Below are 25199 nucleotides of genomic sequence, written 5' to 3' on the forward strand. Positions count from 1 at the left end.
TCGAGATGATTGCAAGTAGCACTCTCACAGTTACCTTTAACTGCTCTAGCGACTGGATTTTGCCACTGGCTGGGAGATTTAAGCTGTTCCTGCTACTCCTGCTGCTGCTGCCTCTGCTGCTTCTTCTGTGGTCCATGGCTCTGCTCTACCAAAGTCGTCTGGAGTCTCATCTGGAGTCTCACCAGTTTTATCAATTCTGATTTTCGCTGCAAATGTCAAAATACTGGAGTCAAACCTAAATTGCTCGAGCTTCAACAGAACATGGAGAAATCGTGCTATAGATCTATATAATATCGCTGCAACTGCCATTGGTAGCACTACAGCGTCAATTGTTAATCAAGAGCTCGAAATACTCTGCTTCTGTGGTGTTGCTGACGAGCTTCTTCTCCTTGTTGACGATGAGTCCCAGCTCCTCGTCCCTCTGTGGTTGGTGATAGAGAAGCTTTCTCGTCTCGTTGGACTCTTCTAAGTCATCACTGTACCAATCCAAGCTCACAAACTCTTCTTCACTGAACTTCTTAAAGGTCTTCAAGGCCCCACTCAACCTGGGGGCATTCTCGTCGTTGGTCTTTGCACTCATCTGGACAATCTGGACATTGATGTTGTTCCCACTCTGGGTGTTGCTCGAGCCATTGTTTCCCCCATCTGCAAACCTTTCCATTTGCTTTCTGCTCTCGTTTTCAGCATCAATATAATGGAATACTGGTCTTAGTTGTGCTATCTTTTCGATGGGTGTCAAAACAATCTCCTTGTCTCGAACTATGCCCTTTGTGTTTGAATCTGCTTTCTCGCTCTCTTTGCCACTGTCCTTGATGATTCCAATATAATAGCCATCTGATTTTTCCAACTTTCCACCCAAAGTTTGGTAGTTTAAGTCATTCCACTGGCTCCCCTTCTGGTAGTTGTAGAATTTCTCTGTATTTATGGGGATATCCAACTCGACCAACTCAGAGTTCACTTTCATTCGTGTCTCGTAAACATGTTTGAACGACTTTATTGAGTGTTTCGTTGGATATTGCAAAACGTTGAGTTTCTTGAATTCCAAACTAAGAAGATCAAAATTCTCTTCTTCAAAGTTTTGATTTTGTTCACCATCGTCTTGACCATCTTCTTGGCTTTTGTTGCTTCCACTTTTTTCCTCGTCGCTTTCATCAACAATTATGCTTTGTGCCTCGCTTTCTTTTTTTTTCTTTTCTTTCATTTGCCTTCTTTCTTCAATTTCTTCTGGATCTACTCGAAGAGGATTGAAAAAAATCGCTATTTCCTGTATAACTGGATCATCAATATCATCATCGTCATCATCTTTGTACTCATTTTCATAATACACTTCATAGTCCTCACCTTCTTCCATTGCCTCTCTGTTCCCAGAAAATTGAACCTGATCGTACAATTCTTGGTGCAGATCCACTTCCATTTCTTCTTCATAATACCCTGCTTCATCTGTTCCACCTTCTCCAATAGCAGGATCAATTTGGTTTACCAATGATTCCAACTGAGATTCCTCATCTTCTTCAGTAACAAACAACCCTTGTCTTTCTTCTACCATAGTCTTTATCCCTTATAATTTCTCCAATCAAAATGTCTTGATCAAAATCAACATAATCCAATTTAATTTAATTTAATTTTAATTTCAATTTTTATCCGTTTCGAATGGAAAATTTTAAGTTTTTATTAAAATTTAAATTTAAATTAAAAAAAAAAAAAGAAAAAGAAAATTCTGAAATTTTAATTTTTGAATTGTTCAAATCTTGAACCTATTTATCGCATTATAAATACTATAAATATTATAAACATTATAAATATTATAAATATTAAACAGTCTATAGGCATCATTTAAAATCATTTAAAATGGATTACGACGATGGATTGTTGTTGAATTTTGCTACTGATACCACTTCTCCATCCACCACTTCAAAAAATACAAAAACTAAAATTGTGGGAGGAAGGTGGAAAGATAGAAGAAAACTTATACAAAATTCTAAAAGAAAATCAACTCCTAATCTGAACAATTATAAAAACAATCAAAATTATCAGAGTAAAGATAACAAAGAAACTGCGAAAAACGACTCCAAAAATCCTAATAAAATTTCCTTAAATTCTAATAATTCTAATAATTCAAATCTAGAGCACAAAAGAAAAAGAGATCAAAATGATACAATCAATAGTTCTAGAAGTGCTTCACTCAAGAAACCCAAATATCAAGAAAAACATGGCCAATTTGGTGGAAAAAATAGTTCTTTTGTTTCTTCTTTATTTACATCGAGTGAGAGATCAGCAATAGAAGAACAGAAAGATAATAATAACAATAACAATAACAATAGTGATAATGAAAGTGAAAGTGAAAGTGAAAAAGAAAAAAAAAAGGAAAAAGAAAATAAATCTCAAAATCAGTTCGTTATCCCTTCAAATGCACCTTTGAAAAACTCCAATTTCGAAGACTTGGGAATAAATTCAAAATTGGCTAAATATTTAAATGAAAAATTGCATTATTCGGAACCAACAGTTATTCAGAAATACTCAATTCCAAATTTGATTAAAAAAAATAACAATTTCAAAAACGATTTATTTATTAAATCTCAAACTGGTTCTGGAAAAACTTTGGCTTTTCTACTACCAATCTTCAATAACTTGATGATTCTTAAAAACCAAATCAACAGAGATTCTGGTTTATTTGCCATAATATTAACTCCAACAAGAGAACTTGCTTTGCAAATCCACGCAGTTTTGGATCGTCTTTCAAAAATCTCTGTTAATATTGTTTCAACATTTGTCATTGGCGGTGAGAAAAAGAAAAGTGAAAAAGCCAGATTAAGAAAGGGTATAAATATACTAATTGCTACACCTGGAAGGCTTTTAGATCATATTAAATCCACCAAAAATTTGGATTTAGGATCTCTCAAGTACTTGGTTTTAGATGAAGGTGATAAATTAATGGAATTGGGATTTGAGCAAACTTTAACTGAAATTATTCAAAACATTGAAGAACAAACGAAAAATAATGAAAATTCTGCTGAACTATTGAATTTGTACCCCGAATTACCGAATAGAAGAGTTACAATATTATGTTCAGCAACATTGAAAGACAACGTCAAAAAATTGGGAGAAATATCTTTAAATAATCCACTACTAATCAGCAGCAATGCAAATGAGGAAAATGGCAATGGTGTTGTGACATTCAATAACGATGATACTGGTAATGTAAATGAGACATTCAATAATAACAAAGAAATATCAAGTGCTCCTGATCAATTATTACAGCAGGCAATAATTGTGCCGCCAAAATTACGATTAGTCTCGTTAAATGGTATATTACATAACCTTTCCTCTGAGAATCAAAACAGTAACACTGGCTCAAGAATAATTGTATTTTTGTCATGTTCAGATTCTGTTGATTTTCATTTCAAAATTTTCTCGAGAAATGGAAGAAAAATTGTTCCAGCTGAAAAGAAAGAAGCCGATAACAAGTCTTCTGATAGAGATCGAAGTCTTAACAAGAATAACGATAAATACAATAGAAACAGTAAAAACAGCAAGAGCGCCAACAATAACTCTAACAATGACAGTGCTGATGAAAACGTCACCATATCCAGTGCTCCATTGATTGGTGAAAATACAATTGCTTATAAATTGCATGGGTCACTAACTCAACAGCTAAGATCGTTCACTCTCAACCATTTTTCAAACCCCAAGATCAACAGTGACAAAAATTTGGTGTTGTTTTGCACAGACGTTGTTTCGAGAGGATTGGACTTGCCCCTCGTGTCAACAGTTATTGAGTATGATCCACCCTTCACAATTGAAGATCATTTGCACAGAGTTGGAAGAACAGCAAGAGTGGGCAACCAAGGTAATGCTATGTTGTTTTTGTTTCCTGAGCTGGAAGAAAACTATGTTGAGAAAATCAAAGAGTATCACACCAATGGCCAAATCCAGAAAATCCAGTACGATGAGATATTGAAGAAAGTGTATGCTGATCCCAACAGCAAAAGGTCGAAGTGGGACATTGAAGCAACGACATGGCACTTGAACGTCGAGAGATGGTTGTTGGCTTTTCCCAGTGTTCTTGAGTTTTCCAAAAACGCCTTTATTTCTCACATCAGAGCCTACACCACTCACTTGAACAGCGAGAAGGACTGCTTCAACGTCAAAAAGCTACATCTTGGGCACATCGCCAAAAGCTTTGGCTTGAGAGAAACTCCTAAGAACATGGGAGCTGGTGCCAACAAATCAAACAGCAGACCCAAGAAGCCCAAAGAGTCCTCCAAAAACAAGATGCTCAGGATGGCCAATTTAACTGTCAAGTCCTCGAGCAGCGAGTTTAATTTTATGTAGCCAGACAATGCTTGATATATATTCAGAGTAGAAAAATAGACTAAAAAAAACAAACCCATATATGAAAACACAATTCTATGTAAGTAATAAGACCAAAAATGCACAGACTCTATATCAACTTATCTCTTCCTTCGCTCATTAATTGGGTGAAATCAGGAGTAGCATGAGGCTTTTTTCTGCCTTCACGACGCTTTGCTGCCCTGTTTCTAAACGTTGGGGGAGGTGGTCCTAATTGAGGGCCTGAGGGAGAGTCAGGTGAAAGTATAGGTGGTGAAGATAATCTAGGTAAGGGGGAAGAGGAATTATTGGACATAGGAGGTGATAATGGAGGACTGGATTTTGGAGGACTTGGTAAATTTAATTGTAAGTCTTCTTTAACACCAGCTTCAGCCAATTGAGAGTTATCTTGCTGATCCATCATAGTGTTTGACATAGTTAATTCATCAAACTTAGATTCCATCCCTGCCACGACATTTGGCTCAACATAATCAAGTTTTTTTTCAGTATCTCTCTCTAATTCAAACTCAGTCGAATCATTTTTATTACCAGTAATTGGTGAAAATTCAAAAATGTCTTCCTCAATTTTTAAAGGAGAAGAGTTTAAATTTGAAATAGAAAATTTTTCATTTTCAAAATCCCCTTCAAAGTTGTTTTTGATATCTTCTCTATGTTCAGGTTCATCTGTGTTACTCTCTAGTATTATATTTGTGTGATCTTCTAATGTTCCAATAGGATTTGGTTTGACATCAGTTTCAGTGGAACCCAATAAATTTGAATCTCTAACTGTTGCAGAATCACCTGAGACATGTTTTAAAGCTTCATTATCAATATCAATAGTTGTTGCCTCTGTATTTGGGTCGATTTGTTTTTTTTCATTTTCAATATTTTTATTTTCAATATTTTCATTTTCAATATTTTCATTTTTAATATTTGTATTTTCAACATTTTCTTTAGTTGAGTCCTTTTCTGATTTTTTCAAGGAGTTAGGAGTGTACGAATTATTCGCATAACTTTCAGCTAATGAGATATTTTCAGTTTTTGTGATTGAATATAAACTAGTTTTCTTATCTTCGAGTGGAAAATCCTCCTCTGAAAATAAATCTGAAGAAATTGGTACATATGAATATGAATTTTGAGGAGCTGGAGAAGGAAGGATTGGTTTATTATTACTAGGATTTGTGGAGGTCTCTGGTTTGATATTAAAAGGCAAGGCTGGACTTTTGTGTTCAGAGCTATCTTTCTCTATCGCCTCGTTCTTGCCGTCATTTTTCTCTTCACCTACAGTATTAGCAATTTTGGATGAGGTAGCAGCACGAGCAGCACGACGTCTTGCAGCTCTTGTGCTTTTAAGAGTTCCAATGGCAGGCAGAGACTTGCCTAATGCAACATCAAGAATAGATAAATCAGCCGGTGAATTAATTCTGTTCTTTCTGATTGTTCTTCTTTTGGGAATTGTTTTTCCACTTGCAACTTCTATCAATGAAAATCCAGTTGAAGAATCAGGCACAGAAGCATCTTCTTTTGATGAGCCAATTTTAATTGCAGGCTCAGACGCTGATGATCCTAATGGTGGAGGTGCACTTTTAAAAGCTGAAAACTCAGCCTTTCCTCTACCTTCCAAAGTCTCAGTTGTCTTCTTCTTTATTGGAGGAGGAGGAGGTGCAGCAGCAGTTTCTGCTTCTTGTGGCGCATCTTTATTAACCCATCTTTTTAATTTTTCGTCATAATAAAACTTGCTTTCTTCACCGAGTTTGGCTACGTGAACTTTGGGTTCATTTTTTTCACGTTTTGAAAGCCATCCAAAAAAACCACCTTTTTGGCTATTCTTAGAACCCAGTGATTTTGTCTCTTGCTTCTTTCTTCTTTCTTCTTCTTTCTTCTTATCTTCTTTTTTCTTAGCTTCTTTCTTCCTAGCTTCTTCCTCTTTTCGTTTTTCTAGATCCTTGTGATCAACCCAACGTTTGAGATCTTCGTCATAAACAAAATTATTTTTTTCTCCTAATTTAGCTTTGTGAACCACTTCTTTATCAGACCCATTAAACCAGTTACTAAACCAACCAGTTGTTTGTATCTTGGCTGTATTTTGTTCTTTTGAACTTTCATCTTCTTCCTCATCATCAACAATATCATCCATGATTATTACATTTGAGTACAGCTCATCATTACCTAAATTATGATCTATGCCAGCATTTGTTAAATCATTTAAAGGAGGAGCAGGGGAATGGTTTTCTGCGACCACATTAATGTTTCTAAAATTGAACTTATCTGATTGTTCAGAATTCAGCTTAATTTCAATAATTTCATTTTGGTTATGCTCCAGAGGTGTGTTTGGGGCAAAATAATTATGATTTGGAGGACCTGAATTTTCAACTGGGCTTGCTTTACTTTTGTCATTAGCTGTTTCTTTAATTAAAGCATCACCATAGGAATATCCCGAATATGTGTAATAATCATAAGGCTGAGCATCTTCAGTTGGTGTCTCAACTATGTTTTGTTGTTGTTGAGAAACATTATTATTAGTGGGAGCATATTTATTTGAACTTACACTTCGTTTTGTGTTACTTATTTGTCTCACAGGAGAATATGGGTTTTCTTTGTTGCTATTTTTTATTGTTTGAGCTGGAGAATTTTTATTAAAAATTGGTTCGGTTGTTGTTTTGGGCTTCACCAAAGGCTTGGGTTGAGAAAAATTATTTTTTGGTTGTATTAATGGAAAAAAACTATTGTCTGAGGACTGAACTGATGCATTTCTTTCTTTATTATTAGTTGTTGGTGAATAAGATGATTTAGAAGATTCAATTTTTTTTTCAAAAGATTGTCTCTCAAGTTTTTCATAGGAACCACTAGCAACGGTCTTTCTATTTGCAATATCAAAGCTAGAAAAGTTCTCTGATGTTGCAACCCCACTAGAAAAACTCTTTTGGTTTTCTATCTTTGAAGCCACAAATTTGTTTTGCAAGTCAACTTGCAGTTGATTAGAGTATTTTGAAACCTCCTTGTTACTTGAAGGTTTACTGAACGATGAAATATGATTCAGTTCAGCTTTTCTAACTGGCGCATAATGATTGTTTTTATTTGTTAGTTGAGGAGAATCATGAAATCCAGCATTTTTTGAAGCTTTAATGAAACTTTTTTTGGGCGAAGAAAAATTATTCATTTTTGTTGGAGGTCTGGATCCTGGTCCTTTTTGTGGTGAAAATGAACTTAATATCTTTGGCGTACCGTTTCTCTTTATATTAGGTGGAGAATTTGGCCTAGAAATCTTTTTAGTATTGATTATTCCAGGAGAACTTAATGCATCAAGCGCTATTACAGAAGAATTTCTTGAAGAACCTTTTTGCTGATACCTGTTACTTGTTGTTTTAAATAATTGAACATGAACATGTTCAGGACTGTTAAAGCCGGAAGAAGCTGCTGATGAAAGTTGATTGGGTGTTTTGCTGTAAGGTCCGATATTTGACGAATCTATATCTGAATGAGCTAAGGATACTGGTCTTTTGCTTGCACTTGGATTGAAATCGGATGTTCTTCTTGAATTAGATACAGAGTTTTTGGGTAATTTGTTACTATAATTATTCAAATTATCAGAAGAAGCCACAGAGTTGATGCGTCCCGTAAATGCACCATAGTTTGAGTAGTCATTTTCATTTTCCAAAATAGTGGCAGAAGATGCATTAAACTTGCTAAAAAGTCCCCCTTCTTTTGGAGAAGTATCATCAGCATCATCGCCTGCAATAAATTTATTGAACATTTTATCGAGTTTGGGTTTGGCAAATTTGCTGCTAAACCACCCAGATGTTTCATCAGAGATATTTGTCTCGTTGATTCTTTCCAATAAATTCCTTAGTTCTACGGTAACAGTCTGAGAAACAGCATATTTCTGCGTTTTTAAGATCAAATTGAGATTTTCAGCAACTTTTAAACTCTCTTTGAAATAACCGTAATCTGCTAAATATTGAGCGTGCATCAACTTTGCAGTAAATAAATGTGGAAAATAATTGTTATTAAATGTGTTATCGGCAGATGTTAATAAAATAAACTCATAAATTTCCGTCATGATAATGGATCTGATATCTTTTCCAACTCCCCCATAACCAATCATTTCAAATGTGAAACCTGATTCTAATGGCATTGAACTTATTGGAATTAAAAATATCATTAAAACAACATGTCCGATATTTAAGAAATCATTCTGAATAAACGAAGAGCCAAAGAAAACACTAAAATCATGCTTATATGCAATATTGTTTGCAAGAATCATGCATAAAATTTGGTTCCAGTGACTTAAAATAAACTGCCATTCATGTTCAAATAGCTTCTGAAAAGAACAAGAGCGAGAAATCACATGTAGAACAAAGCTAATCAATTTGCTATCTAAATCATTTTTGTTTTTATATATATCATTAATATACTGATCAGCAACGTATTGATATTTATCTGGACAAAGACTATTTGCTAGTAATAACGCCAATCCCCAATCTTTTTCATTTATGCAGAGTTTTAGAGCAGCTGACTTTTCACCCTTCCCAAGAAGCTCCAAGAATTTCCCGTTATTTGCTTTTTCCAATTTAAACGCATTTAGAGCTATTGCTGTGGATACAGTTGAACCTCTTGATCTAGAAAAATCATTTGCAAATCTTGAATTTGGATTTAAGGAGATATCTGAATCAAAAGTAACATCCACTTTTGGATTAAACATAGAACACACCGATTTTATAAACCCCAATGAATTAACATTGCCATTATTATTAAGAATTAAAAGCAAAAGATTAAAAAATGTAACATAGTCATAGCAATTAGAATCTAAGGAAAATGATTTTATTTTATTTTGGATCCAATTCATCAATTCAGTCTTTAATTTTTGATTTCTGGTAGCATTTGCAGACACATTTAGTATTGGAAATGCTTCAATCAAGGGTTCAGACTTTAAAATAGATTTCACTGGTTTAATTTCAATAGAAACATTGCAGGTCCCATAATTATCAAAAACTGGTACCAATTTAACAATTTTGTCTGTGGGAGACCATTGAAATATAGGGATTTGATAACTTGGCTTGACTTGATTTTCTACTGATGATATTTTATCCCTATTAGTAGGAGGTTCTGTTAGTACAATTGGTGAATATGAAAACGTAGACTCATTTGCTTTCGTATGCGATTTAAACTGAAAAGGGGGGACTAATAAAGCATTATTTTGATTATAATTGTTATATGATGAATTTTGAAGCTGAGAAGAATAATTTGTGGATTTTGGTGTTATTGTGGGTAATTGCATAGATGATTGTTGCAATGGCATCATATTTGGATTTGGCACATAATTTTGTAAAGGTGCAAACTGCTGTTGTTGTTGTTGGATATGAGGCATGGGCTGAGAAAACTGATCTGATTGATTTGGAAATAACTGGAACGATGGATTATTATTGTTAAAATTTATGTTTAAGTTTTGGTCGTTATTTGTTAATGGAGGATTGGAGACAGAGTTGCTCAAGCCCAAATTATTATTTAAATTATTAATATTGCTATTAATGGTATTAATTTTTTTATTATTATATGGGTTATAGGGATTTGAATTTGGAGAATTTTCAGAAGGTGGCATATTGGGTGTCGCTTTGGGGATATAAGGATTGTTTGAAACATTTGAAACAGTTGAGTTTTTAGCTGAAAATGCTTGAGGATTTGGGGATAAATTTTGTGATAGTAATTGTTGATCTAGGGAATTAATTGGAACCTGGTTGAACTGGAGATTTTGATTTTGATTTTGATAAAGTGGTTGAGGTACTAAGGAAGGAGGAGAAGGAAGAAAATTTTGCTGCTGATTCGAAAGAATTGGGGCGTTAAAATGGGAGCTAGTTTTTCTCGAATTTTGTTTAAAAGAGTTTTTTGGCAAAGGTAGAGGTAATTCTTCAAAAAAGGACTGTTTTTTTCTTAAAGATTGAGTTGGCAATTTTGGAGAAGTGAAATTGCTTTGAGTATTATATTTGGAAGGTGGGGACATAGGGATATTCTTATTTGTGAAAATAGGAATAGGTGTGTTGTTATTGTTATTGTTATTAAAATTTGAAAGATTAGAATTATTCGTATTTGATCTTGATCTTGAATAAGCTGGGGAATTAAAATTACGGGCTGGTTGTTTTTTCATAGCAGTTGATATGATATCGATTGGAAAATCGTAAGCATCCGATTTAGTTTTATTTACTTTATTTGAAGCTCTTAATGATTGATTGTTAAGAATGGGCGACATGTTATTGATAATAGGAGATCTATTGATAATAGGAGATCTATTGATAATAGGAGATCTATTGATAATAGGAGATCTATTGATAATAGGAGATCTATTGTTAAGAGTGGGTGACTTATCGATTGAAGGATTATATTTGTTTTTGTTAGGAGAAGAGATTTGGGAACTTTTTTGAAAAGCAGCAGTTTCACCATTTCCATTGTAATCATTGTCGTTGTCATCATCATCATCATCATCGTCGTCGTCGTCGTCGTCGTCATCATCATCAAAAGCGTTGGCTAAAGCTAATAACGCTAGTGATTTAGATGGGTCTTTTTCGGTTTTAGAAGTGGTATTACTTGTAGTAGAATTGATATTATTTACAGTAGAATTGATATTACTTGTAGTGGAATTGATATTGCTTGATGGTTGATTTTGGATGTTAGCATTAGTATTATCATCATCGTCGCTGTCATCACTTGAATCATGGTCGTTGAAGATCTTAGCCATATTTTCGCTAATTTTACTTTTATTAATTTTATTTTCATTATTTTCAGTAGCTTTATTTTCATTCATTTCATTAGTGTTATTTTGATTTTGAAATTCATTCTGATGAATTTTATTAAAAAAATCGATATCATTATCGTTATTATTATGATTATTTTGACTTGTTTCAAATTGTGATTCAGTTCCATGAATAGTACTAAAAAAATCTTCTTCATTATTAGTGGAGAAGATATCATTTTGATTAACTAAGTTATTTTGATCATTTTGATCATTTAAATTAATTAGATTATCTTGATTTTTGATATGACTTTCAATATGATTTTGGGTATCATTTTGGATATGATTTTGGATGTTATTAACAAATTCAGAACTATTAGCATGAGATTTATGAATTTGATTAAAAAAACCATCGTCATTATCATTGAATAGATTATTGTTATTAGTAGGATTATCTATGATTTTATTTGGATTTGAATTTAAAGTAGAGGGATGATTGCTTTGATTGGGGATTAACTGAGAGTTGATTAATTTGGCAAAATCATCGACGTCTGAATCAGAATTTTCGTTATTAATATATATATTGTCATTTTGATTGGATTGATTGGGTTGATTGTTCGAGAAAGAAGGGAAATGGCTGGAAATATGATCATCTTTTATGGGAGAAGAAGAGTTTAGTGATTCCATGAAGTTTGATAGACTTTTTTCGTTTTTCTTGTGTGTTGAGATGAATTTGTTGTTTGTATTCTGGGAGTTGATTGTAGAGTTGTCGTTTTCAGTGAAGATTAGTTGATTGATGTTGCTATCGTCGTTTTCATCCAAGGTGTATTTTGAGGAGGATCTGTTTAGTTGCTTGTCGGAAGGGTTCATTGTGAATGGGATGTGATGGGATGAAGGAGCTGGCGTTAACAAGACATCTCCAGAGTGGATTGAGCTGGAGGAGAGTCTTTTGAAGATGGTTCTTTGAAGATGGTTCTTAGAAGATGGTTCTTTGGAGGTTGAAGAGTGAGTTGTTCACTAACGCTACGGGTTTCTTTTTGACGTGGCGAGCGGTTGGAGCGAGAAAAGAGAGAAGAGGGTTTTAGAGGGTTTGGAGGGTTTAGAGGAAGATTCAAGTGTATTATTGAACAAGAAGATATATATTTACATAGTCATATTATAGGGAGCGAATATTTAAGAAGGAAGCAAGAGGGGCCTAGAGGATACGAGTAACCAAGCCTGTGCCAACTGTTTTGTTGCCTTCTCTGATGTTGAAACGTTGGCCAACTTCGACAGGAGTAGGGTGCACGAGAGAGCAGACCATTTCAGTGTTGTCTCCAGGCTGGATCATTTGTGTGTTGTCAACGCCATCAGGGAAGGATAGAACAGCAGTGACATCGGCAGTTCTGATGTAGATCTGGGGTCTATAGTGCTCGCCGAAACCAGTGTGTCTGCCACCTTCGTTTTTGGTCAAGATATACAATGAGGCTAGGAACTTTGTGTGGGGGTTGACAGTGTTGGGTTTACAGACAACCATTCCTCTCTTGACATCGTCTCTCTTGATACCTCTTAAAAGCACACCGGCGTTGTCGCCAGCCATGGCCTTGTCCAATTCCTTTTTAAACATTTCAATACCGGTGACAGTGGCCTTGATGGGTTTGTCGTTGTGGCCCACAAGTTCGATTTCCTCACCTTTTTTCAATTCACCTCTTTCGACTCTGCCGGTAACGACAGTACCTCTACCAGAGATGGAAAAGACATCTTCGACAGGCATTAGGAAAGGTTGTTCAAGGTCTCTTTGGGGGGTTGGGATGTAGGTGTCGACAGCATCTAGCAAGGCCTGGATTCTCTCAGCACCAATGTCAGGTCTTTCGCCCTGGAGAGCACAGAGAGCAGAACCAAATATGATGGGAGCGTTGTCGCCATCAAAACCGTATTCACTGAGCAAGTCTCGCATTTCCATTTCCACCAATTCCAACATTTCCTCGTCTTCAACAGCATCGATCTTGTTGACAAAGACCACAATGTGCTGGACACCAACCTGCCTGGCCAAAAGCAAGTGCTCTCTGGTCTGAGGCATCTGACCGTCGGAAGCAGCAACCACAATAATGGCACCATCCATCTGGGCAGCACCAGTGATCATATTCTTGATGTAATCAGCGTGACCAGGACAATTTCCAATAATCACAGGACGGGATGCAACTGAAGCAGAACCATTAAGTTGTTCGATGACTCTTTGTGTAATTATTAAACCATTAGGAACACGAACACACCAGACACGACCAAAGTAATCATCAACACGTTTAACGTCCTTTGAGATGTCGAGAACAGGATGGGAGCTTTGCTCTCCGGATGCTGTACTGTCAAGTTCATTATAGTTGATAGACCAGACATCGGATTCGGCAGGATATTTCAAGTTGAAGAAAGCAGAATAGCCAGCATTGAGAAGGGCATGGGTCAATTCATCGCGAGCTGTGATTGAAGATGTATAAAGAGTTTTGTTGTTATCAGTAAGATCTCCACTAGCAATACGATATCCTTCAATAACAGCACGAAGCTGTTCGCGGTTGAGGTTGGAAACCCATGGAGCGAACCACTTGGTTGAGTCAGATAAATTGTCTTTTGGCAACGCTGAACTGGAGCTGCTATTCTTTTTGCCGTACTCTTGTTCAAAAAAATCAAGCCATTTCTTATCAGGTATTTGGGAGGCATTGCTTAGAGAACCATCACCGAGCCAGTAACCATAAAACTCCAAGAAAGGAATAATCTGGTTTTCGTTGAGGCCAAGCGCAGTAACAAAAGAAAGCTCTGGTTTTCCTTCCACATAAACACCTTCCTCAGCAGCAGCCATAAAACGGACAGTTTTTTCCTTAAGATCATCAGCAATAGTTCTAGCTTTATATTTAGCATATGAAGTTGGAACAGCAGCATCACCTAGTTGCACAAACATATCATGGTTTTCGGTAACAAGTAAAGAAACATTTCTGCCAAAGTCCTTGAAAGTGCCATCTTCGTTAATACCATAATCAGAAAACCCAACCATTTTGTGGTTTGCAGCTTCCTTGACAATCAATTCCTCACCACGAACATACTCAATTTGTTTAGTTTCCTTGTTATAAGATCCAATCAAAACATCATCCCAGTTCTTCTTAACTTCGTCAAGAAACAAAAACCCTTTATTAGTCAAGATACGCATATCTTCACTGAGACAATCAACATGAGAGTAGTGTCTGGTGTCGGTTTCGTACTCAACATGGGCAGAGGAGATAGTGATACCTCTGGCCCGTTCCTCAGGAGCCTTGTCGATAGAAGCGTAGTCCAAGAAATCGGCACCACCTTTGGCAGACAAGTACTTGGTGATGGCAGCAGTTAGGGTCGTTTTACCATGGTCGACGTGGCCTATGGTGCCGATGTTGACATGGGGCTTGGATCGATTGAAGGTAGCCAAGGAGCGAGAGAGAAGGAAGGGAAGGGGAAAGACAGTTCGCGAGAGGGCAGTTCGCGAGAGAGCAGGAGCAGCACGAGCAGCACAAGCAGCAGCACGAAGCGCTCCAACAAGGGGAGTTTCGAGAATCATGGCGCAGGGAGAAGAAGCAGGAGCAGCAGAGGAAGCAAAGCAGAGAGCGAGAAGAAGACCGACTTCAGCACAGATAAATTTTCCTGTGCGGGCTCCAAACGCGGTCAGGTGCCAGGCACGGGAGCAGAGGAGGCGAAGAAGCACAAGAAGCACAGGAAGCACAGGAAGCACAGGAAGCAGGAGAAGCACAGGAAGCAGATGGAGGAAGACGATTTGGAGGAAATGCGCCTGGTTAGAATTGCTGTTGTGGGATGTGCCCACAGCTCGCTCGACATGATCTACAGCGCCATCAGAAACGACGTTGCCCACTCCAGGAAGATGCCTCAGTTGTTGTTGGTCAATGGCGACTTCCAGGCAACAAGAGACAGAGATGACTTGGACTCCCTCAGCTGTCCTCCCAAATACAGGCGTTTTGGAGACTTCAAGGACTACTACCTGGGCAAGAAGGAGGCGCCTGTCTTGACGCTTTTCATTGGGGGAAACCACGAATCCTCTCGCTACTTGAGTCTGTTGAAATTTGGCGGTTTTGTTGCCAAAAACATCTACTACTTGGGCAAGTCCAACGTCCTCTGGTTCAATGGCCTCAAAATAGCTGCCATTTCCGGAATCTTCAACGACAGAGACTACATGAAAAACGATTTCGAATCCTTTCCTTTGAATCAATCCCATCTCAGATCAGTTTACCACACAAGAAAATTGGACTATTTGAAATTGCTTATCTACAACCAACTAATCCTATCCAACAACAAAATCAATAACTCAATCAACCCAAACGACCCAAACGACCCAAACGACTCAAACAATCCCAACAAACAAAACACTCATCTCGATATTATGCTAAGTCATGACTGGCCACAGTCCATCGAACAACATGGCAATCTAAATCGCTTGTTAAAACTAAAACCATTCTTCAAATCTGACATCTCAAACAACAACTTGGGCTCTCCCTTGAATTTAAATCTACTAAAAATATTAAAACCAAAAAATTGGTATAGTGCTCATTTGCATGTCAAATTTGATGCCACTTTCCTTCACTCAAATAAAAATAAACTTCTTAATCAAAACATTACTAAAAATGATAACGAATATAAAAGAAGAAAATTAGACGCTGATACTAAAATTGAGAATAATGATGAAATAAAGCTAAATTTATTAAATGAAAATGGAATAAATGCCGAAAATGATGAAATAAATCTTGATCTCTCTGAATTATCAAATAATAATCAAATTCATGACAATCAAATTCATGACAATCAAATTCATGACAATCATCACCCACTTCTATTGAATGATACAAGATTCACTCAATTTCTAGCCCTAGACAAAGTCCTCCCCAGAAGAACTTTCATCCAGTTTTTTGACATCAAAATCAACCCAAAAAACAAAAACCACTTTTCAATCAACAACAAAAATAAAAAATTCAAAAACAACTTAATCCTTGACCCTGATTATATCAAAATCCACATTCTATTCAACAATTTTATCCAATCTTCTTCCTACTACTCAAAACTATCCTCCTACGACATCCTAAACTTAAACTCAAAAAACCTAATAACCCTAATCAACGAAGCTGTCTCTTATATTCAATCCAACATCAACGACAAAACATCTTTCCAGCTCGATGATCTAATAATCAACAAAAATGACTACAAACTCAACTATTCCAACAATGATTCTAATAAAAACTCCCTAAATCCCCAATCAATCAACTACTGTCAAAAATTCGGTATCGACTATGATCAATTCACTTACTGACTTACCAAATCAAAACTTCTATATCTTCATATTAATTTTGTAATATAATTATCTTAACTCAATCAATATAATTTATTCATTTTATAAATATAAAACTATATAATTTCTTTCTTTTTCTCCTTTTAATCGATACTATAACTCGTAAATAAATATAAAAAAACCAAAATAACATAAAAATGACTAACAATTTTCCATTACAAATTATTTTCTCTCATTTATTTCATAATTTCATATTCAATATTCAATTGTCAATATTTTAATTAATTAATTAAAATTCAATTTAATTCATTCATAATTCTTTTTTACTTTTTTAAATTTTCATATTTTCATATTTTCATATTCTTTGTTCATATTCTTTTTTCTGTAATATTTTAGTTTTCTGATTATAATTTCAGTAAAGCATGTTAAATAAAATAATGATTGGATTATGCATATAAATGATGATAAAATGTTAAAAATTATATGATATGATAAACACAAGGACAGAATAATAAAAAGTAATTATAGAAAGTTGTAGAAAGAAAATAAAACATAAAAAATTCTAAGAAGATATCAACCAAATAACAATCTTTTATTTTTTTTTTGTTTTGTAAAAAAGCAAATCAATAAACAGTAGGATATAATAAAAAAAATAAATAAAACTTTGAAAGTTAACTTTTTTTTTCCTAAAAGAAAAAATAAAAAAATACAAATTTAGCTAATACAAAAAAAAAACAGCGTCAATATCAAAAAAATTATAAATCAGAAATTTAAAATAAAAAAAAAGAATTTGACAAATTTAAAAATGAAGGATAATAAGAAAAAAATAAAGATAAAAGAAAAAAAAATTGTAAAAAGATACAAATGATTAATGAAATTGAATATTTTAAGAGAAAAAAAATATATTTATAGTAAATAAAAAAATCAGGAAACAAAAAAAAAAAATAAAAGACAAATAAATAAAACAAAAAAAAATTATTAAATCATTAATTTGTTCTAAAAAAAATTGACTTTTTTCTAAGAAAATTATTTCTTTGATGAAGCTACATCAGCTTTTGGAGCAGCAACAGGTGTTGGAGCTGCTTCAGTTTTGAGGGTAGCAGCAGGTTTTGGAGCAGCGGCAGATTTAGAAACAACAGTTTTTGTTGAAGGTTTTGATTCTGGAGCATGCTCACTGTCAGATTCAGATTCAGACTCAGAGTGAGAATCTTCGACTCTTGAGTCGATGGCAACTTGGACTTTAATTTCTCTGTTGTTTAATTTTTCACCATTGAATTCTTTAATAAATTTGAGTTGTGTTCCTTCATCTTCAAATCTAACAAAGGCAAAACCTCTACCTTTGATTATTTTGTTGTGTTTTCTCAAGTAGAAGAGTTGTTTGAAGGGTAATTTTCTTGTTGGGACTTTAATCCAAACAGGGTTGTAGCCCTTTTCTTTGAGGATTGATTTTAATCCAGCTTTATTCAAGTAAAAATCGACATTTGAGATGTAAACAGTGGTCTTTGATGGAACACCATCTTCTAGAGGGGTTGATTTGTTTAAAGGTTTTGGGCCATTTTGGTGAGACTTTTGTTCGGATGATTTATTGAAAGGTTTGAAAGGATGAGTTTTGTTTTGATGAGATTTCTTTGTAGTGGCGGGAGAAGAATTTGAGTCAGAATCGTAATCGGAATCAAGATCGGAACCAGAGGTTATATCAGAATCAGAGTCCTTCTTGAAAGATGGTTTCTTTTGGTTTTTATTAAAGGATCTAGTTTTTTTCTTTGTTGGGTCAATGGATTTGACATTTTTAGGTTGAGCCTTTCTAATGTAAATGTATCTTTTATTGAATTCAGTGTTGTCGAATTTTGAGACTAAAGAGTCAATATCGTCTTTATTTTGCAAGTTTATGAAGGCGTAACCCTTTGATACAACTCTGTTGTAGGCTCTTCTTTTAGGAATGTCAACCTTGTCAATTTTGAAATCTTGAAACAATTCTAATAATTCTTCTTCAGTGGTTTGGTAATCAACGTTACCAATATAAAGACGAGAATCCAAGTTGACGTCAGAATCAGAAGAGTGTGCATCGGAAGCTGGAATAGATGAGAAAGATGAGGAAGAAGCAGGAGGAGTAGAAGTGGTAGCGGTAGTGGAAGGTTTAGCTGGAGAAACAGACTTTTCGGTTTTTGGAACAGCTGGAGCAGCAACTGGAGTAGAAGAAGCAGCTGGAGTTGGAGCTTTAGCAGCTGGAACTGGAACTGGAGCTTTAGCTGGAGTGGCTGGAGTAGCTGGAGCCTTAACTGGAGCAGTTGATGCTTTGACTGGAGCAGCTGGGAGTGGGGTAGAAACAGGTTTAACAGGAGCAGAAGTTGGAACAGCTGGAGTAGCAGGTTTAGCTGGAGCAGTAGTTGCTGGGGGAGTGGCGGTTTTAGCTGGAGCTGGAGCTGGAGCTGGAGCTGGAGCAGTAGAGTTGGTTGCAGTAGCCATTTTTTGTTATGAGCTGAATTGAAATAATCAAGACTATTAATTGAGTGAAATTAAAAGGGAAGAAAGAGAAATGAAAAGAAAATTGTTAAAAACCAGAGACAATTGAAGAAAGAAAAAACAGTAATGAAAATTAATTATCAAGTAGAGTTATTTTAGATTGTTGTGTAAAAAGAAAAAGAAGTACCACAAGTATCAGAAATATTTTAGAATTTATAAAATTTATACAATTGTTTTGTTTTAAATAGTTTTTGTTTGAACTTTGTTTACTTTAAGTTCTAGTTTGAAGATACTTAATTGAGAAATTGAATTGAATTAATAAAATTATTTATATAAAATAATTGAGAATGAAGATTGATTTGAAATTAGTTGATGGGAAATAAACAAAATTTTCTTTTGCTTTTTGTTCAATTTTTTTTATTGTTTTTTTTGAATGCAATGAAAAAGACAGGTTTAAAATTGAAAAATTTGCGGTGGTCACATGAATACCACCTGCAGTATCGAGAAAAATATTTGAAAGTAGTACTATATCACGTGATCGTTGTGTATAAAATCCCTAAGCACATGGGAGAACGCGGGCATTTGCGTGTGGCACCACAGTAGAAACTTCCAGAAAACACAGCAAGCATGGATGTGCATACAACAGCGTAGTGCTACATGACCCACTGATGCAGAACAGAGCCAGCGCTGTGGAACCTCTTTTACTGTTTTTGCTGTTTTTGCTGGAAAATGGAAGAACTGAAAGAAAATCAATCAAAAACAATAAAAGAAAAGTGTAGAATAAGAATAAAAGTACCGGTGCATTGTAAAAACAAAATAAATATAAATAAAAAGTGTATAAAGAAGATGTGTTGGGGATTGATACAACAAGGATGGGAAAGTATTAATGAGTAGAGTTGTGCTTTGTGTTTGAGTTTAGTCGATTTTATTGGTTTAGTATATGTTCAAGTTGATTAGATTCATTATCTATTTCAATTTATAAAACAATCTTGGAGCTGCACAATCGTTGAGACAGTGGTGCAAGTGGAAGAACTCTTCAATGCAGTCTTCTTTGTAGTCCTTTTGGTCATAGTCTTCTTCTTCCATTTCTTTGGTTACTCTTTCAACACACTCGTGGTAGTGGTGCAACAATGGTTTGCAGCTAGCAGTTTCAGAACACTTGCTTCTCAAAGTGTCAAATTGGTCTTGTGCTTCTTCTTCGTCTTCATCATCTTCGTCTTCCTCTTCCTCTTCTTCGGCTTCTTCACTAGCTTCTTCAACTTCTTCTTCTTCTTCCTGCTTGTAATGACATGAAATGGTTCACTGTAAATTAGTAAATTGGTCAAATCAACTCAATCTGTGCCGACATCCATCTCTTAATTTCCAAAAAATCGGCAAAATACAATCTACTTACTTCTTCAGCGTAGGCTGTTGGTAACATTGATTCTAATAAATCCTTTAAAAATTCCATTTTCAATTATATTATATTATATTATGATATTAAATTTATGAGATCTTTATATTATAAGTATATTTTAACGGTCCTGTGTATACTACGATGTTTTGTCGATGAGTATCCAAGATTGATTACAATTTCAATAAATATATATCTCTGATCGTATTGCACTAATTTTATTTTTCACGATTAATTGATAAATTATTCAACTGCACCAAAAACCGTTCCTCCATCACTAATTTCAATAATGCACGATTTTATTGGTTATCTCGAGAGTACTCAATTACCCTGAATGTGTTCCTTCCTATAGAAGCAACTTCTTCATCAGGAAATTCCTGATAAAGACAAAACATGATCACATGCTCTTTCTGCAGCATTAACACTTTGCAGTATGCATATACACACGCATCACTGCTCAGTATGCATATACCCTATTGATTTTTAGAGCCCTATTTGCATTCCCGTGATTGGGTCATTGCTCGCAACGCAAAAGCTTGCATGTGACTGTCTTCACGTGTTTTAACATCCTGCATACATCGAAACTCCGTTTCATGGAAACTTTCAAAAATTTCAATATACATCTTCATTATATCCATCAAGATTGTCTAAAGAGGTTCGTTTCCTTTGGTTTTTTTTTCTATCCACACAAGACAAATTTATAATAAACAATGGGTATGTTTAATGGCTCTAACTTCATCTGATTTTTTATCCTAATTCTGTGAATTCCTATATTATCGTCATTTTATTATCTAATTTCTCATTTACTTTCTTGGATTTTTAACGTTTAAATTGAATCAATAAATATCGAACTTCACTTTCAATTTGATAAAAAGAATAATTACATTAATATAATTATAATTTTATTCATATTCATATTTATAATCTTAATTATATTTATATTTATATTTATAATCTCAATCATAATTTGAAACCATTTAACGTTAGTTCAAAATTTTAATTTTTTATTTTAAAAAAGCAAAAAAAATGTTTAATTTATATTAAAATTAAAAAATCGTCTATTTTATAAATTTGATTAATCCTCCTTTTTTTTGGCTTAATCTTTTTAATCATTAATCATTATTCAATTGAATACGATTCAAGCCAATAAAAATCAATAATATCAAAAAAAATCATTAAAAATTTTAGTTATAATTTCTGAAAAGAATTATTTCAATATCCAAAATTTCAGTTTAATTTATTTGTAGGAGTTCAATTATAAATTCAAGTAAAAATCAATTTTGTAATTGAATTATTTTTCATAAAATGCAATTAGTTTTAATTTTTAATGGTTTAATTAATGAAAATTTACTATTATTCTATTTTATTTTTTTATTTATTCAATCATTGCAAACTTTTAATTAATATCAATTGAATAACTAAATCAACTTAAAATCTAATATTTTCAATCTCGCATTATATTTTCAATTCAGAACAATAGATTAATTTGCAGAATCATTGGAAACTTTGATTTTTACGTTTATTTTAACCTTCTCTTCTCTTTTTGTTCATTTTACTAATATATCTCTTAAAGGTCGTGTTATTCGTAACCAAAGAAAAGGTGCTGGTTCAATTTTCCTTTCCCACACCAGATTGAGAAAAGGTGCTGCCAAACTAAGAACTTTAGATTACTCTGAACGTCATGGTTACATTAGAGGTTTAGTCAAGAAAATCATTCATGATCCAGGAAGAGGTGCTCCTTTAGCTGAAGTCGTCTTCAGAGACCCTTACAAATATAAATTAAGAAAAGAAATCTTCATTGCCAATGAAGGTATGTACACTGGTCAATTTATCTACGCCGGTAAAAATGCCTCTTTACACATTGGTAACGTTTTACCTTTATCTTCTGTTCCAGAAGGTACCATCTTATCTAACGTTGAAGAAAAAACCGGTGACAGAGGTGCTTTAGGTAGAACCTCTGGTAACTACGTTACTGTCATTGGTCACAATCAAGACGAAGGTAAAACCAGAGTAAAATTACCTTCTGGTGCCAAAAAAATATTGTCTTCTTCTGCTAGAGGTGTCATTGGTGTCGTTGCTGGTGGTGGTAGAGTTGATAAACCATTATTGAAAGCTGGTAATGCTTTCCACAAATATAAAGTCAAGAGAAACTCATGGCCAAAGACTAGAGGTGTTGCTATGAATCCAGTCGATCATCCTCATGGTGGTGGTAACCATCAACATATTGGTAAAGCTTCAACTATTTCCAGAGGTGCTGTTCCAGGTCAAAAGGCTGGTCTTATTGCTGCTAGAAGAACTGGTTTGTTACGTGGTACTCAAAAGACTGCTGATTAATTTATTTAATATCAATAATGAATAACAATAAATATAATCTCAAGTATTAGTGTATTAATTTTGTAATTTACATTTTTATTTGTTTAGAAATGTTTACGTATGTTTTAATTAATTTATCTCATCTCTTCTGTACTGTACTGAACTACTCTGTTGTCATTTTTTGCCTTTTAAAATTAAATCCACAATTATTTATTATTCGCCTTCTTTTTTAAAAACTGATGCAAGTGAAATTAAAACAATGAAACTAAACAATAATATTAATATAAAAACAAAAACTAATAAAATCTATAACAAAAACTAGAATAAAAACTAAAATTACTGTTAATTGAAAATAAAAAATAAAATGCCTTGTTGAAATAAATATTTTCACAATTTCTTAAGAACATAAAAACAAAAAAAGATTTAAATAAAAATAAAAATAAACAAAAAAAAAGAAAAAGAAAAAGAAAAAAAAAGTACATTAATCAGTTAACCATCTAAAACACATTATTTATCATCCATTGCTCAGGTCTTACTACTTCATAATTGGATTTCTTATATATGATGTTTTTCATTTTGGTAATATTATAATTATGGAAGACTGATTTAAGATTTCCATAAAGATCATTTTCTTCTGATGTTAACAATTTAAACTCTTCTGCATGATTCAAATAATAGTCCTTATAGTATTCAAATTCTTCTCTTATCTTTTCATCAAAAACATAGCATAATTTTCCCAACTTGATTTCTAAATTAGACGAAGAAAAGTCATAATCATCTTGATCATATATAAGAATATCTTCCAACTCATTAGCAGTTACCGAAGCTGCATTTTCTGGTTGTTTATTCATCAATTCTTTTAATATGGTTTTGTATTTGCTAAGACTAACAGGGCATGTATCCTTTGGTACCCACATCTGTAAATAAACAAAATATTTGTGTTCGTGAAACACTCTTCTGAAAAACACATTATCTGAGTATTCAATAACCAAATTTCTTATAAAATTCCTTGGTAAATAAGTCAATGAATTTTCAAAGAATGTTGGAACCAATGGGAAAATTGTGTTTTTATCATAAAAATGATTGTTCTTGCAATGAACAGCATCTTTGAACATCACATTAATATCTGTATCTAAAACTTGTTTTTGAGTCTTATTTATAGTATTATTAGATTCATATTCAATCAATTGATTTTTCACAGGCGCAAATAATTCTCTAGCAACTGAAAGAACTATATCTTGTTTCGAAATAAACTTGTTGTTTTTGATTTCAGGATTATATCTGATACCTTGGAAAAATTTGTTATACATAAGAGATTTGAGGATTTTAGAATATGAATGATCATCATGGCTCGATAATAATTGTGCCTTTATATCTAAATTATCTTGAGCTGATGATATAAAATCACTTAACGCTGTAATATCGATATAAACACCAGATTGGATATCAATTAATCTTGCATCAATGTGATTTAAAAATTGGTTCTGATAGTTATTTCTATTCACAAAATTTTCATTAATCTCGAAATAATAACCTCTAAACCCTAATTCAGCATTGGTATCAATACTGAATTTGATATTTTTACCATCCTTTAATTCCTGATCAATATCCGAGTAATCGTATAGAATAGTATTATTCAACGTTTTGGCCAACTTATAAAGTGATTGAATAGGTAGTTGAACATCAAAATCTTGATCCCATGGCAATGCAAATCCATTAAAAAACCATCCAATAACTGGACCATGATTCAACCAAGTTGGCACATCAAATTGATTGCATAAATTGAACCACACTCTTATCAATCTATGAAGTATAGTTAAATGGTCATTTTGATCTGTATAAGTTACTTCTTGAAAAAATCTCCAATCGTAGTGATCAAGCGAAAATTTACGGACACTTTGTAATCCAAAATATCTTGTCTCTTGAAAAGGGAATTTTTTAGCAGTTTTAAAGAATAGTTCTTTTAAATGACTGATTTGCTCATAATCATAATCACTATAATACTCATGATTTTGGTTTAATTCTTCAAAATCATTTTGGTATTCTTTTGTATTTGGTTTTTGAATCTCCATTTGGGAGTTAATTTCAGAATCAAGATTATTGTCAACAATCAGACCTTCGTTCAAATAAATTTCATCATTAAACACAATATCTTCAATTTCCTTTTCCATTGGTTCTTCTCTTTTCATTTTTTTTTTTTTTTTCTCTCTTTTGGTATTTGGATTAGCATCAAAGCTGTCCGAGTCTTTATAATCGTTATCCAAATTATCCTTTAAAGATTGTTCACTTCTTAATTCCTCTTGAGCAGCTTCATCGAGATGAGTGACTTCAGTTGATATGTTGATTTTTACCTTTTCAAAATCAACAACTTGCGATAAGTCATCAAATAAATTAATTTGAGTAGAAAATTCATTTAACTTTTGAAATTCCTTTTTAATATTCCACTCAAATATATCCGTAGGATAATTGTAGAGATTCAAATTTGGATGAAAGCTATTTTTCTTATTGCTAATCAAAAAAGGTTTTTTAAAAATAAAATCGTAATTATCCTTCAAGATGTCAACTTCAAACTTTTCAAATGATTTTTGATTATTTGGAGGTGTTGGCTCAGAATTAAAGGAAAACAAATGATTTAATTTTTTAACCTCGTGATAGGATGAAATACCTTTGATTAATAGATTAGCTAC

General features: G+C 33.7%; 10 protein-coding genes across 10 annotated transcripts; 3 read left to right on the top strand and 7 right to left on the bottom strand.

Moving 5' to 3' along the window:
* Window positions 1-88: 88 nt before the first annotated feature.
* Window positions 89-1598, bottom strand: RPC37 (DNA-directed RNA polymerase III subunit C37). The gene has a single exon (XM_020193913.1). The coding sequence runs from the start codon at window positions 1544-1546 to the stop codon at window positions 326-328; it is 1221 nt and encodes a 406-aa protein (XP_020045131.1). The 5' UTR covers window positions 1547-1598; the 3' UTR covers window positions 89-325.
* A 250-nt stretch (window positions 1599-1848) lies between these two features.
* On the top strand, window positions 1849-4332 carry DBP7 (putative ATP-dependent RNA helicase; the record flags this gene model as incomplete). Its single annotated transcript, XM_020190874.1, has 4 exons — window positions 1849-2035; window positions 2126-2263; window positions 2372-3464; window positions 3531-4332. 4 exons carry the CDS (start codon window positions 1849-1851, stop codon window positions 4330-4332), a joined length of 2220 nt encoding a protein of 739 aa, XP_020045132.1.
* Window positions 4333-4441: 109 nt separating this feature from the next.
* SEC16 (COPII coat assembly protein SEC16) lies at window positions 4442-10573 on the bottom strand (the record flags this gene model as incomplete). The annotated part of the gene is made up of 1 exon (XM_020192047.1): window positions 4442-10573. The coding sequence occupies one exon, from the start codon at window positions 10571-10573 to the stop codon at window positions 4442-4444; it is 6132 nt and encodes a 2043-aa protein (XP_020045133.1).
* A 290-nt stretch (window positions 10574-10863) lies between these two features.
* Window positions 10864-11923, bottom strand: ASCRUDRAFT_72238 (uncharacterized protein; the record flags this gene model as incomplete). Its single annotated transcript, XM_020192048.1, has 2 exons — window positions 10864-10881; window positions 10934-11923. The coding sequence occupies 2 exons, from the start codon at window positions 11921-11923 to the stop codon at window positions 10864-10866; spliced, it is 1008 nt and encodes a 335-aa protein (XP_020045134.1).
* A 325-nt stretch (window positions 11924-12248) lies between these two features.
* On the bottom strand, window positions 12249-14609 carry TUF1 (translation elongation factor Tu; the record flags this gene model as incomplete). The annotated part of the gene is made up of 2 exons (XM_020190878.1): window positions 12249-13234; window positions 14243-14609. The coding sequence occupies 2 exons, from the start codon at window positions 14607-14609 to the stop codon at window positions 12249-12251; spliced, it is 1353 nt and encodes a 450-aa protein (XP_020045135.1).
* A 222-nt stretch (window positions 14610-14831) lies between these two features.
* On the top strand, window positions 14832-15767 carry DBR1 (RNA lariat debranching enzyme; the record flags this gene model as incomplete). The annotated part of the gene is made up of 1 exon (XM_020189845.1): window positions 14832-15767. A coding segment is annotated over one exon (936 nt), but the record flags the coding sequence as incomplete, so codon positions are not given.
* Window positions 15768-17281: 1514 nt separating this feature from the next.
* Window positions 17282-19094, bottom strand: ASCRUDRAFT_77563 (uncharacterized protein). The gene has a single exon (XM_020193914.1). It carries the CDS (start codon window positions 18807-18809, stop codon window positions 17370-17372), a length of 1440 nt encoding a protein of 479 aa, XP_020045137.1. The 5' UTR covers window positions 18810-19094; the 3' UTR covers window positions 17282-17369.
* A 257-nt stretch (window positions 19095-19351) lies between these two features.
* Window positions 19352-20256, bottom strand: ASCRUDRAFT_87950 (cytochrome b-c1 complex subunit 6 family protein; the record flags this gene model as incomplete). Its single annotated transcript, XM_020194981.1, has 2 exons — window positions 19352-20081; window positions 20200-20256. 2 exons carry the CDS (start codon window positions 20254-20256, stop codon window positions 19773-19775), a joined length of 366 nt encoding a protein of 121 aa, XP_020045138.1. The 3' UTR covers window positions 19352-19772.
* A 613-nt stretch (window positions 20257-20869) lies between these two features.
* ASCRUDRAFT_77564 (60S ribosomal protein uL2) lies at window positions 20870-22716 on the top strand. Its single transcript, XM_020193915.1, has 2 exons — window positions 20870-20913; window positions 21773-22716. The coding sequence occupies exons 1-2, from the start codon at window positions 20910-20912 to the stop codon at window positions 22531-22533; spliced, it is 765 nt and encodes a 254-aa protein (XP_020045139.1). The 5' UTR covers window positions 20870-20909; the 3' UTR covers window positions 22534-22716.
* Window positions 22717-23009: 293 nt separating this feature from the next.
* On the bottom strand, window positions 23010-23822 carry ASCRUDRAFT_72244 (uncharacterized protein; the record flags this gene model as incomplete). Its single annotated transcript, XM_020192049.1, has 1 exon — window positions 23010-23822. The coding sequence occupies one exon, from the start codon at window positions 23820-23822 to the stop codon at window positions 23010-23012; it is 813 nt and encodes a 270-aa protein (XP_020045140.1).
* Window positions 23823-25199: the final 1377 nt, after the last annotated feature.

The sequence above is a fragment of the Ascoidea rubescens genome (assembly GCF_001661345.1).
Source record: "Ascoidea rubescens DSM 1968 unplaced genomic scaffold ASCRUscaffold_15, whole genome shotgun sequence".
NCBI lineage: Eukaryota > Fungi > Ascomycota > Saccharomycetes > Ascoideales > Ascoideaceae > Ascoidea > Ascoidea rubescens.

Bases quoted from the DNA above. Each gene is read 5' to 3' on its own strand.
- RPC37 (XM_020193913.1), bottom strand. From the start codon at position 1,546: ATGGTAGAAGAAAGACAAGGGTTGTTTGTTACTGAAGAAGATGAGGAA.
- ASCRUDRAFT_77563 (XM_020193914.1), bottom strand. From the start codon at position 18,809: ATGGCTACTGCAACCAACTCTACTGCTCCAGCTCCAGCTCCAGCTCCA.